The sequence below is a fragment of the Camelina sativa genome, chromosome 11 (genome assembly GCF_030686135.1).
Source record: "Camelina sativa cultivar CO46 ecotype springtype chromosome 11, ASM3068613v1".
NCBI lineage: Eukaryota > Viridiplantae > Streptophyta > Magnoliopsida > Brassicales > Brassicaceae > Camelina > Camelina sativa.
Genome location: NC_141890.1, coordinates 34,775,912 through 34,789,559, shown reverse-complemented (window position 1 = coordinate 34,789,559; position 13,648 = coordinate 34,775,912). Strand labels below are relative to the sequence as shown.

Here is a 13,648-nt window from a genome sequence, read left to right as displayed (position 1 = left end):
CTACAACATAGTAGTATCCATCGTGGGTGGTTGGATCTAGGCCTGACAATCTTGTAGTCATATTCAAAAGCACCAAACGTTTAATCATATGGTTCAATATTTTTTTGGTGTACTGAGGTCAAACCATTAAATTTTTTCAACATAGTTGAACAAACTACATATATGTCAAATAAATTATTTAAATGGAAAATAAAGATATTTCATACTTATGTTAATTATTTTCTTAGACAAAAGTGTCCTAAAATTAATGGGTAGTTTTAGATACATTGAATTTTAGAGAAAATTCTATGGTTTTTAACGACTAAAACATTTTATGATGGAGATTCATATAACAACTAATATTAGTCTTTGTTGCTCAATAAAAAAAAATATTTAGTCTCTTGTAAACAAAAACATATCATTCTAAAATCATAAACATAAAAGTAAGGTTTCACTCTGTCATTATTTGTCCACTTGGCAATGCAATTTTAACCAAAAAAGATATTTATATGAAAACACAAATTAAAAAACAATTAATCATCACATTTAATTCACAAAATATAAAACTGAAATCATATAAATTTCCCCTATAAATTATGCATTAATTTTAACTTTATTTCTCCACTATGTTGTATTAATTTTTTTTAACAACATACAAGATCAGCTCACGAGAACCAATGAGAAGGTAAATTGTTTACAAACAAAACATGGTGCGGAGAGGTACGCGCTTGGCGTGCCAAAGAATCCGCACTAACATTAGCATTTCTTGAAATTAAAGATAAAGAGAAGGATGAAAATTCCTCCCTGTCCATCTTGATATTAATCAATTGTATTAATCAGTTGTATTAAAACAAAACAATAAATTAGAATTGTAACTCTCATTTTTCTATGTAATTTTCCATCACTTCTCTTCTTATAAATACTCATATCTTATTCTCTTAGTCTATCACTCTTTCATTCTCTCATCTTCTTCCACTATATCTCAATTTTTTTTTTTTTGTTTTGTTTTGTGTTTATTTTTTATTATTGTTGTTGTATGGGTTAAAAAAATCAAATCAAATATCATTGTAAAAGCTTAGTTTTTGAGTTTGTATGATATGTATATCATATATTGTTTTTTTTAATGTTTTAAAAAGTTTATCTCCATTGTCTATTTTATATTAACATCTTATAAGTCATTATTTTTCATAAAGTTGAAATGATCCATATCTAATTATCTCTTATGTCTCCGGTTATCTCACATATTCATATATCATTTTTAATAATTTATAAAGATCAATATAATATTTAAAGATCAATATAATTATCCATTTATAAAGTCTAATTTGTTTTGTAAAGTCTATCAACTCTATTTATAAAGTCTATTTTGTTTTGTGATCCAATAGATAAATCTGCAAAGATCAATATAATATTTAATTTATTTATGATTTGAGGTTTTTGAAAAAAAAAGAACATAATTATAAAATTGGTCTTTGTGTTTTAATCAGATTGAAAAATGATCCTAAAAAGAAATCATATTTAACTGGAAGTGAAATATAAAAAAATAATATAATTTTAAAAATACCATTTAACTAAATTCTCTAAAGATGAAACCATTAGTATGAAATCTAGCACTATAAATTAAATTGATGAGTGAAAAACCAAAAAAAAATAAGTTATACATGGGGTTTTAAAAATTCTTGAGATTGAAGTTCATATAATTTTATAAGAAAACTTATTTAGTTTGTCACTTCAAAAGTAATATTTTTCATTTTGAAATATTATGTGTGAGTGTTGAGTTTATATCAACAAACAACCAAATCATTTGAATTTTGATTAGGTCACTTGGTATTCTTTTTATTTTAAGTTATAACAAATTAAAATATTTATTTATAATTAACTCACTTTTAAAGGCATGTAACTCCATTTAACTCTACATTTAACTCAAATGTAATTCCTATGATAGGAGTGTCAAAGGGCCCGCTAAAATCCGCAATCCATTTGGGCTAGGCTCGCAAGGCCCGCTTTTTAACAGGCTTAATATTTAGTGTCTATGCCCGCCCCGCTAAGGTACTATTTGGGCTAGGCCCGCGGGCATAGAGCCCGCTTGACACCTCTACTCCTATCCAATAATTATACATTAATTCATTCCTCCTACTAACTTATTTATCTTTCAAGAGAAAATGTTTTTGGTTAAATTTTAATATTTTTAGTTATTTTGGTTAGCTAAACTTATAGTCATATATATATATATTGCTTTAAACTTTGGAATGTAAAATATTTTATACACAATAATTTTATATGTAGTTACTAAATTTTACAATGACATTAAAAAAACTCTTTAAATCAGTTATTAACCAATATAAAACATAGAAATAGATTCACTCATATTAGGAAATTTTTAAAATTTCTATATATATATATATCAATTTGTAAGAATTCTTTTTTAGTATTTGTTAATTTTGGTATAATAAAAAACCATACCAAAAATTATTGACACAAGTGTAGGGTTTATTTGCACATCATTTCTATAAGAAATTTGAGATTCATATTTTAGTAGAAAAAAAATATATTCTTTGATGTTATTGTTAATAAAAAATTAAAGAACAATATTTTATTTTAACAAAATTTCAGAAATATAATAAAAACTATTATGTATGCAACCACACGTTGCGTGGACTACCTAGTGTTTTTAAATGGAGAGTTTATCTTTAGTCTCTCACATATCCATAAACTATTTTTATAATTGCTACTTCAACCATTTTCCATTTCTTTTTTTTGGATAACTTAGAAGTGATATTAAAAGTTTCCTAGGCCCAAAACTAATCTCCTAGGACCGAAGGAAACCATATTAAATTTTGAACCTTGTTGCCAATGCTACTCGAACCCAGGTGGCGGAACCAATTTCCATTTCAACATTTCTCATTCGTAATTTTCTTCTCAAAGTGATTGCTATCATAATATTTTCTTATTTTCTGATTAAAAAAATGAATTTTGTTTTAGACTTTGTAACACAACAACTGAAATTGTTGTTATATGTTTTATTGTCTTCAGTATTTCATTTTAGTTGTTAGAAAAAAAAAAAAAAAACTGTTTCAATCAAATGAATGTTGGAATATATGCTCGTGAGTGGTAGTTGGATCTAGGCATGAACATGTTCTATTAGTTTAATGTCCATTATGAATGTTACGACTGTCTTGTTGGGTGGTTGTGTTATTTGGTTTGTGCAAAGCAAGTTGAACCAAGTTTTTTTCAGTTCGATGTCTGACCAAGTTGAGGTGATCATACATAACACATTTGTTCTTTAGCACTAAGATGAACCGCTAAGAACGATGATATTATCTATAGTTTGCATTTGTATTTATAGAAACTCTTAGTCTCGAGAGCATCACGGGCAAATTTGGCAAGCCATTTGTGTTGTGTGCTTCTCTTGGCAGTTGGCATCATGGGTTTCAAGCCCTTCTCATCTAAGTTAAAAAATTGTAACGAACCTAGGCCCAAATCAAAATTAAAACTTACACAAACGATACTCGTGGTTGATAAATCTTATGAAGTTACATTATTTTCAGGATTTTTTTTCCTTCTGACCAATCAAAATTGTAACATTTCACAACAGAAAGTTTATTCAAAATTCACATTTCAAACAAAAATTACCATAAGATCATTTTACTTGCTAGTAGGAGGTATTCGGCTCGAACAAACTTGGAATATCATATAACCAACAAAAAAAAAATTTGATTATATTAGAGAGTTAAACAATATTTCATGCACCAATAATAAACTCTTCGTATTAAAATTTACTATCATTCAAAACTCAAAAAGATAATAAAAGAAAAGCTCAATCTTCCAAACACTTCATAGGAACACTCCACGTCGTGTTCTGCACTGGTTCTGACAAAGACAGGTACTTTCTCCAATCATCAAGGACAAGATTCAGATCATGAAGCTTCTTCTCCAAACCAATACAACAATTAGCATGCATCGTGCAAACCAAGTTTATGTCTCTGCTCGTTTGACAAAACCCACCAAAGTAAACCGTATCGAAGAATCTCATTTGGATTCCAATCTCAGAGACAAAAGGCATATGCTTGATTCTGTTGAACACATCTTGATCATGTAACTCTGGATAATCCAGACGAGACTTGTGCCAGAATTTGTAAAACTCAATGCTTCGGTTGTTTGATCTCACGTATGTGAAACCACCATTGACCCAATTGTTCGAATCGAACGGATCTCCGAAAAATCTGTCACATGCCATTTGAAAATCTCCATCTGGATATAGCCTAGGAAATGGATCTCTAAGCCACATTATATCTGCGTCCTACATTCAAATAAATACACAAGTAACTGTTTATAAGCCATCATTAGCTACGATTACAAAATCAAGGATAATTTTGATTTATAATTCAAGTTGTAACTATGAATCAAAAGTGGCTGTAGTTTAGTGGTAAGAATTCCACGTTGTGGCCGTGGAGACCTGGGCTCGAATCCCAGCAGCCACACTTAAACTTTTTTTTTTTTTGGTTTATTTATCAAAAAAAAATTGTAACTATGAAAGTGTTAAAAAGAAAATAATAAAATTGTGGTATACAAAAAACCACAGAGAGGAATGAAGAAGTAGAAGAAAAAGTAATACTAAAAAATTGTGAAAAATTAAAAAGATTGTAAAACCAATTTTCAAAGACATTAATTCTATATTAAAGAAGAATCTTAGAGGATAAAAAGAAAAATTAAGACAATACCGTGAAGATGAAGTTAAAACCCATCTCAAGAACTTCAGTAAGAAGCTCGATTCTGCGCCACATCATCTTGAGATAATCAGGAGTGTTGTAAACTTTCTCGCTGGAAAAATCAGTTTCTGAGGTTTCAATGTGGTAGCAATTAGTATGAAGTTCCGAGCATCGCTGAAACGCCTTGGGATCCAAGCAAACCACTACGACATGTTTCAGCAGTTGTTGTGTTCCTTGTCCGATAAGAAAACTCTTCAAGAAAAGATCAAACAGAGAGTTTGGTTCTGCCCAAGCTTGGTTCAATGTCGTTATAATCACTGTCCTGTTCTTGGTAGACGCGTTCTCCAAGATCTCCCTGAAACTGAGCTTTGGTTTTGTCTGCAACAACAACAAAATTGGTCTCAGAATTACAGATTCAAATAATAACATGGGAGAGTATGTATAAAGAGTAGAAACAGAGTAGTTATCAGATCTGATTAATGATGAGAGCATACTGTTTCTGGAGAAAACTCTGATGCGTTAAGATTTGGTAATGGTGGAGATGGAGAAGCGATAAGAGAGAACTTGTGAAGATCAAGTCGTTGCAGAGGATAAGCTGCTTTGTATAAAACCAGACATGAAGCAGTTAAACCAAGAAACAGTATCAAGATTCTTGTTACATCTTTTTGTCCGATTACATATCCTGAATCCATAGATTTACTGCGAGAAGAAGAAGAACAAGAAGTAGAGGAGGAAGATGAAGATGAAGAACTCATTATTTTTGTTTGTGAAGTGTTTTTTCTTCTTTCAAGTCTTCGTTTTTTTGTCGGTTCTTCTTATAATAACCTACTTGAGCAAGGCAAAGTCATCATTGGTATTCTTGTAACAGCAATGTTCAATATTTTATTCAAAATTAAAAAGACTGATTCTAAAAAAATAATGGTAGAATCGTGCATTGTTAGAAAATACAATAATGATTCGTAAGCTCATAATGACGGCTTTGGTATAATAATAATTACAGTTAATTTATTAATAGAAGACTATACAATAATTTGACTAAAATCGCTAGCCTATCTTCCACTAGAGTCTAAATGCGTGGGCGTTCCCTATTACTAGGAATAAGTTACAATAATTTCATAAACAAATGTGTGTGGCTGCCATGATAGACTTATTTTATTTCTCTCAATTATTTATTTTTGAAAGTTATGAGTCAATAAGTTGACCAAAAAGGGTGTATTTACGAGTCTGTAATAACTCATTAAAACAAAGAAAAATATCAGGAGCTTGCGTAGGCATGAGTAAATTGAGTTTCTGGGGTAAAATGTGATTCACTAGCTTACAGAAGTGGCCTTAATGCTGAACCTAACTTTAAACCAAAGTAGACGAGATTATTGGATTCTCCCCAAAGTAGACAAGAGAAATAATAATATGCGACTACGTTTAGTGGCATTGTCATTGTGGGTGAGATTTGGAACTTAACAGTTGTCTTTTGTCTTTGGAGTTTTGTGGTTATATATGTTGTGGTTGAATTTTGATCAAAGCTAACTCGTGCGATATGTGAGTCGATCTACTCCAACAACATTATTTATATTCTAAGGAAATCTCAAAACAACATTATACACTAGCAGCATAATTTTAAAAGTTCGGCTTTAGTAAACCATGATACATACCATATTTTTTTTGTAATAATAAACACATGATTGTTTTCTTACCAATATGATTTCGTTTAATAAGGTACATTTCATTCTTTTGCTTAAAGTAATATTCAGAATTGTTTTCTTAGCAATTTTTGTTACTTAGATCCGTTTATTAGGCATGTAAATCAGATTAGTCTGGTCGATTCGAAATCCGTAAAACTCACTTATATGTAAGTTCGGTTTGGCCTGAACAAAAAAAAAAATCTCTATATTAATAAAAGAGAAAGTACAAATCTACTTCCGGGTCAGGTCATTAAAAAAAATTACCCGAAACAGAAGATTCGGATACTTACTGATTGGGCAAGAAAACGGGTTTGAATATAACCATTTACGTGTTTTAGAAATCGATTTAGGATTAATTTATTAAATCGAAAATATTAAATATTAAGTTAAATGTAAACTTAAATAGATTTTCCTAAAAAAACTAAAGTGTTTAATCGAATATTTATGGTGTCTCTAATTTAGGAAATTAACAAAATTAATCTTATTAGTAAATCAAATGACACTTCAATTTTGGAAAACTATTATAGAATAATATCTGATTGCCAAATTATTCCTAAATTTTAGTCATCTATCGGAAATCTCATTAATTTCTATCCTAAACTAACAAAATCCAAAAATATCATTTAGTTATAAAGATATATCATATGTTTGCCAAATATCGGAAGTTTTTATCTAATTGTTAGTATTGTAATTGATTTCGAAAACAGAAATATCATTAATCAAGAAAAAGCCCAAAATTATTTCCTTATATGATTAGAATTCAATATTAAATTATTAATACAAGATAAGTTACAAAGAGTATATTCAATAAGTTAGTTTAAGTAATTACCCTAAAATCCGAAATTACCATTAATATTCTAAATATATTTATATAATTATTAGGAAATCACTTAAATTTCTCTACAACCCAAAACAATATTTTCTAGAAGACTTCAATTTACTAACCCTAAAAATCGACATCCATCCTCACTATATCAAGCAATACATTTGTGAAACAAACATTCAATAGTTTCATTTCAACTTTTCTATGTTTTTGGAAGTTTTTGTTCTAATTATGATTTTTTGTTAACAAATTGTTTCATTCATTTTCTTTTATCCAATATGATATGTATTAATGTTTTTAATTTTTATTTTACAGGAACATCAAAAACATTGTGAATCTATCAAACTCATATGTTATGTGATACGGGTATGTACAAAAATTCATTCATTTTTTTTAATTATGATGCAGATTACGACTACGAACCGAATTATGATATTTATTAATATATTTCAATTTTTTTTGGACATATAAAGCATTACGAAAATTATCAAATTACTATATCCTTATGTTCAGGTATATACATAATTTGACTTAGTATATGAACTATTTTACATTTTTGTAAATAATTTGACTTAGGAACTGTATTGTTTTATTTTCTGCAACTAATATGTTGCTTAAATATATTTATATTTTTTGGACAAAAATACTTATATATATATATATACATATATGTATCTCTATATTAGTAAAAGAGATGTACAAAATTGAATTCGGGTCGACTTAAAATTCATAATCATGATTACATGTTCTTAGAGATAGGTAAAATATTGAATATATCTTTGTTTCGCATTTTAACTTTGTGCCTACCATCTTATTACTTATCTAAATCGTATATTTGAATAGACGTAGACTGTTTTTGCGGGTCGAAGTTCTACTTGCCCGCAAGCATGAACTCCAGCTAACATGGATTTGTTCAACTCAACGTTAATACAAGACACAGGACCAAGACAAGATAATTAGTACGTAAAAATGGAACATGTATCAAAATGCTTGGCAAGCATAAGTCCAACCGATATTATACTTTTCTATATTTTTATTTTCTTTGCTTTTCGTCTTTGACCAACTAAATTCATATTAAACACATTATCTATTTTTTCTACACGTTTTGTTAAAAAAAAAATTACCTCATTTGGATTACATAATATAGGCTTTGTAATATTACTTTCAGAACAAACATGACCAAATATATACGTAACACTGTATTATTAAAAATGATCTGAAAATATAAGTTGATATATTTTTTGGATTTAAATTTCTGATGTATTATAATCATATATTATAAGGATTTACAAAAACAATAATATCCTAAAATTTTACTTCTCAACAACATATTTTTTATAAAAAATAATCAAATCTAATATATACATATGGGATTTTTATCAAAATGCAAGGTTGGTTTCCAAAACTCACAATGGTAGAGCGGGTTAGGATTAATATTTTTATGAATGCAATCCTTTACGGGTTAGTCTGTCAAAATATTTTGACTGTATTTTTGGCAAATACATATTTTTATGAATCCCATCTTTTAGTGGGTTGGTCCGTCAAAATATACACTGTGAGTGTGTATTCTTTACAAATATATATTTTTACAAATGCAATATTTTATGGGTTGTAAGTACATTGTGATTGTGTATTTTTGTTACAAATGCAATCTTTTACGAATTGGTTTGTCACATATACACTGTAAATGCATATTATTATAAATGTATATTTTTAAATGAATACAATCTTTTATGGGTTGGTCCGTCAAAACATATGTTATGACTGTGTATTTTTACAAATGCTATCTTCGATAATATTTTACATATATTTTAATTTCTACTATAAATCTTATTTATATAGATAAATATTCTCCCGTGCTGTAGCACGGATCCAATCCTAGTTAAACATATATTTTAAAGTCTGGCTTTGTCTTATCATGGCTACAGAGTTTTTCTAGGTTTTATCGGGCTTCTCTTTGATAAAAAAAAATGTATAAGTTTTCAAATATCTGTCGAAAATAGTAGATCTATGTATAAGATGAACCAATGAAACCATTAGCATTCATTAAGCACAACCTAATTTAAAATAAAAATGTTTATATTTATACCAAATAAAACACAAAATCAAACTACATTATGTTATAGAGCCAAGATGTAAAAGAACTTCAATGCTTTTAAAAATCCTACTATATTAATTGAGAAGTACAAATATGAAACTAATCATATAAAGTGTAAAGAATTACATTCTCATGCCATTGGTCTTGAGACAAATGTAAGTGTAAAAATATAATTTTAATATTAAACTGATAAAATCTTTTAGATAATTATTAATTTCCAAAAAAAAAATTCTCTCTCTAATTAATTATGGACGAAAATTACTAATTAATTTTAAAAAATTGTAAATCAATCAGAATTTTTAAAAGTAATATTTTATAACTATCCAAATTGTTACTTTAATAACTATATTTGGAAGATTTTGTTAATATTTTAAATTATGATTCTCCTATCATCTTTATTTTATTTTATTTACTAATTATTTTGAATTATCATATAATACATATGATAAATAAATATGTAGATTTTTCTGCACATGTTGTGATTTGAATTTTTAAAAACGAAAATATATTAATCAAGTTTATGAAGAACAAAAAGGTGTATTTTAATGTTCCACATCGAAAGGTTGTAAAACTAAATTTATGTAGTTGATAAATTAATAAATTTTATTTGTTCACAATTAGAATATAATAATTAATACATTTAAATATTTCAAAAAATAATGATGCAAATACAAAAACAATATAAAATAGTAGTATACATCCAAAAAATTAAAATACTGTAAGATTTTGAAATAATTAGTATTTAAAAATATATATGTAGATTTACCAAAAAATTGCAATATGAAAAGTAAATAATGTCTCAAACAAAATAACTTTTTAAAACAAGGGAGAAAAACTAGATTGACCCAAATTAAAAGGTTAATTACTAAAGTAACTCATAAAATGTGATGGTTAGATGAGTTATTTTTTTGCCTAAAATACCCCTTTTTACTTTGTTAAAAAAAATAAAGTCAAATTTACCCTACCAGAAATTTTTTAAGAAAATCAAAATATTTTCAAAATCTGCCGGACTAGTTGTGACAGATTTATTTGTGTATGACATATTTGTTTTTGCACAACCGATTTATTTTTTGTATTACAAATCTTTTATGACAGACTTATTTTTGACGACAGATTTTTTAACTACAGTTATGACAGACTTATAATTGATGACATATTTATTTTTAACGATAGACTTATTTAATAAAGACACCACAGGTTTTCACAAAATATATGACAGATTTATAACGTTTTTTAAAAATTGCTAAAATGACCTATGTGAACACCATATGTTATTGCTGATTTGTTTATGTTATGACAGTTTTTTTGTTTGTTTCCAAAAATCTAGTGTTTGATAAAAAATTTATTAGATGTAAAATGTAAATATAGAACAACAGATTTGTTTTAAGTTATATTTTTTCAGTCAGATTTTTTTAATTATAATTTTTATAAATCATATTATGAATCATATTTTTAAACTCATATATTTAAAGCATATTTTATACATTTTAATTTTCCTAAATCATATTAAAAAGTTTAGCATCATATTTTTTATATTATATTATATTTTCATAAATCTTATTTTCAAATTTTACATAAACATTATTTTTAGTTATAATTTCATACATTATATTTTTTTATAAAACTTATTTAAACTATATAATCTTAAACTTCATATTTTTAAATCATATCTTTTTACATAATATTAAATAAACATCATATTTGTTAATCATTTTCTATTTTTCATTAATCATATTTTTAAATCAAAATAATAAATACTATAATTTTTTGGTTTTTCGTTTTTCAAAACAAAATTAAAAAAAAAGTTTTTGGGTTTTTAGTCTTTTACGTAAAAATTGTGTCATTCTAGTTCTTGGATATGATAGAATGTTAATCTAGGAATTAATTGTCAAATTGGTATATTTTCACTTAAAACAAATATAACAACTATTTTTAGTATTATATTATAATTTCTTAAAAAAATATTGATCTGTGCTTTATAACAACTATTTTGATATCTAAGTAAAGCTGGAAGACATCTATCCAATCAAAGTCTACCAAAACCCAAACATCGGATCTCGTTAGAAAAATAACATCTGATTGACATAAGAAAATCCAAATCTGAAGACATGTGAAAGCCAAAAATATGGAAAGTAAAAAATATAATATATTTTCTAACTCGGCTAATTAACGATTAAACCTAGAATGTAAGATCTTACAACAAAAGTGACACACAGAGTGAAAAAAATTTAGCAAGGCAGCCGAGAGAAAAATTTCTTCATACGACTAGTTAAGAAACCTAAAATCTTCTTCAAAAGCAAGAATGGACTTAACTATTAGATGAGTGTATATAATTTGTATACTTGTGAATATTATAGTTGGTTAAAGACTCTCAAATGTCCAGTTTATAGGATAAATTAAATATATAGATCCGGTTTGTCCCAGTTTAATAATAATGTTCTTATCTCTAGATAAGAACATTGTAACAACTCTTTTTCTTCTTGGTGTAGTAAGCGGACAAATCCATATTCCCCTGCTTGAGTGTATTGATCGCTTGTTCAAGTTGATATTTCCTCGGAAGATTACTCACTCTAAACCTCTGGAGTAAGTCATTCCACATCTCAACAGCATCATCATAGTAAAGTATGCTATCATAAATCTCCTTACTCACAACATTCAATATCCAAGCCTTAACCATACTGTTATATCTACTCCAAATCTTGAACATCGGACTATCAATTTCTGGCCTAGGATGTGAGCCATCTACAAAGCTTAGCTTATTCTTAGCATCCAAGCTCATTCGCATAGCTATTGACCAGTTGTTGTAGTTAGATCCATCAAGAACATGAGAGACGATGAACAGACCTGGGTGATCCGAAGCATGAAGGAAGAAGGGACTATGAGCATTGTTGTATGAGTCAATTTCTTCAGAACCTCTGTTAGATCTATCACGAATCGTCGGAAACCTTGGATTCATAGTTATAACGGTGTCATCGTCCGCTGGATGAGAGGATCCAGCTCGAGTCTTCACCGAAGAACAATCCGAGACCATAGAAGTGTTCCGAGCAGTTGTCTTCTTGCGTAACTTCACCATCGGAGAGATCGAAGCTTAAATGTGCAGTGGTAGATGAAATCAAAAGCTGGAAACGTGAATCTCCTCCGCTTGAGCTCAAATTTTGCACAGATTTGAAATCGATCCAATGAATCAATGGTGAAACGAGAAGAGAACGTAAAAAAAATACGAAATAGAGATCAAACGAGCGAACAAATGCTCTGATACCATATCAGTAAACACAAATCGAGAGAAAAGTTTGTTAGAACTCAAATTCTCATTACTCCAAGAAAAAGAGTTGTTACAATGTTCTTATCTAGAACATGATTATTAAACCGGGACAAACTGGATCTATACATTTAATTTATCCTATAAACGGACATTCCAGAGTCCTTAACCAACTATAATATTCACAAGTATACAAACTATATACACTCATCTAATATTAACTGATTTTTAGTTTTAAACATATATTGTACATTATGCATTACTGGTTGGGAGTATACTGTGGCCCTCCTCATAGAGGCAACTTTAGGGAGGCTAAATCTCTTCTTGCTGAGGTACACTTTCCAGGCCACAATACACATGCTATGGACAGAACAAAATAGGCGCCAACATTGAGAGCTTCCAACGCCAGCCACTCTCTCTATCAAAACTCTCGACAGGAAAGTACGAAATAGGCTACTCTCTATCTATGACCAGGGCAATGGATGCTATGCGGAATCTATGGTGGTATGGTTAGGTTTGAGATGAAGCTTCCCATAACACAGAGATTTTGTTTTTGATTTAAATAATTGTAGTACTTTTTAACAAAGTCCAAAACCAAACGCTCTATGTAAAAAGTATTTTTTTTTTCGAATAAATTTTACATTTTATTCAAAAAAGAAAATAGAGCTTTCGCTTACCTCGGAAAATGTAAAATTTTATTCAAAAGAAGAAGATTGAGCTATAATTGCTCGGAAAACACCAAAACCAAATGCATTATTACAATGAAAAATTCCAACATAAAATCAAAGATGAGGTTGAATATCAATATTCATATTCTTATCATATTAACGAGGACCCTATAATGTTTGGTGAGGCTACAAAGTCTCAAGTCGTTGCGTTTTGTAAAGAAGTAGTAAACGATGAGATAAACTCCATCGTAGAGAATAATACATGGATCTAACGGATCTCCCACCCGGTTGCAAGCCGTTAGGCTGCAAGTGGATCTTCAAAAAAAAGATGAAAATCGATGGAGCAATTGATAAGTTTAAGGCTAGGTTGGTTATCCAAAGCTTTAGACAAAAGGACGGTATCGATTATTTTGATACCAATGCTTCGGTTGCT

At 28.5% G+C, this 13,648-nt stretch overlaps 2 protein-coding genes and 1 non-coding gene across 3 annotated transcripts; 1 reads left to right on the top strand and 2 right to left on the bottom strand.

Annotated features, from left to right (window-relative positions):
• Positions 1-3,673: 3,673 nt before the first annotated feature.
• Positions 3,674-5,597, bottom strand: LOC104724946 (uncharacterized protein At4g15970-like). Its single transcript, XM_010443519.3, has 3 exons — positions 5,183-5,597; positions 4,701-5,066; positions 3,674-4,279 (listed from the first exon to the last, which is right to left on the bottom strand). Exons 1-3 carry the CDS (start codon positions 5,441-5,443, stop codon positions 3,797-3,799), a joined length of 1,110 nt encoding a protein of 369 aa, XP_010441821.1. The 5' UTR covers positions 5,444-5,597; the 3' UTR covers positions 3,674-3,796.
• On the top strand, positions 4,389-4,460 carry TRNAH-GUG (transfer RNA histidin (anticodon GUG)). Its single transcript has one exon. It is a non-coding gene; the product is annotated as a tRNA-His (tRNA).
• Positions 5,598-11,734: 6,137 nt separating the features above from the next.
• LOC147934822 (uncharacterized) lies at positions 11,735-12,361 on the bottom strand. Its single transcript, XM_087472815.1, has one exon. The coding sequence runs from the start codon at positions 12,359-12,361 to the stop codon at positions 11,735-11,737; it is 627 nt and encodes a 208-aa protein (XP_087328941.1).
• Between the last annotated feature and the right edge of the window lie 1,287 nt (positions 12,362-13,648).

Excerpts from the sequence above, each read along its gene's own strand:
- LOC147934822 (XM_087472815.1), bottom strand. The coding sequence starts at position 12,361 with ATGGTGAAGTTACGCAAGAAGACAACTGCTCGGAACACTTCTATGGTC.
- LOC104724946 (XM_010443519.3), bottom strand. The coding sequence starts at position 5,443 with ATGAGTTCTTCATCTTCATCTTCCTCCTCTACTTCTTGTTCTTCTTCT. Across the intron at positions 5,067-5,182 it reads CAGAGTTTTCTCCAGAAACA|ACAAAACCAAAGCTCAGTTT; the intron begins GTATGCTCTCAT and ends TTGTTGTTGCAG. Across the intron at positions 4,280-4,700 it reads GTTTTAACTTCATCTTCACG|GACGCAGATATAATGTGGCT; the intron begins GTATTGTCTTAA and ends ATTTGAATGTAG.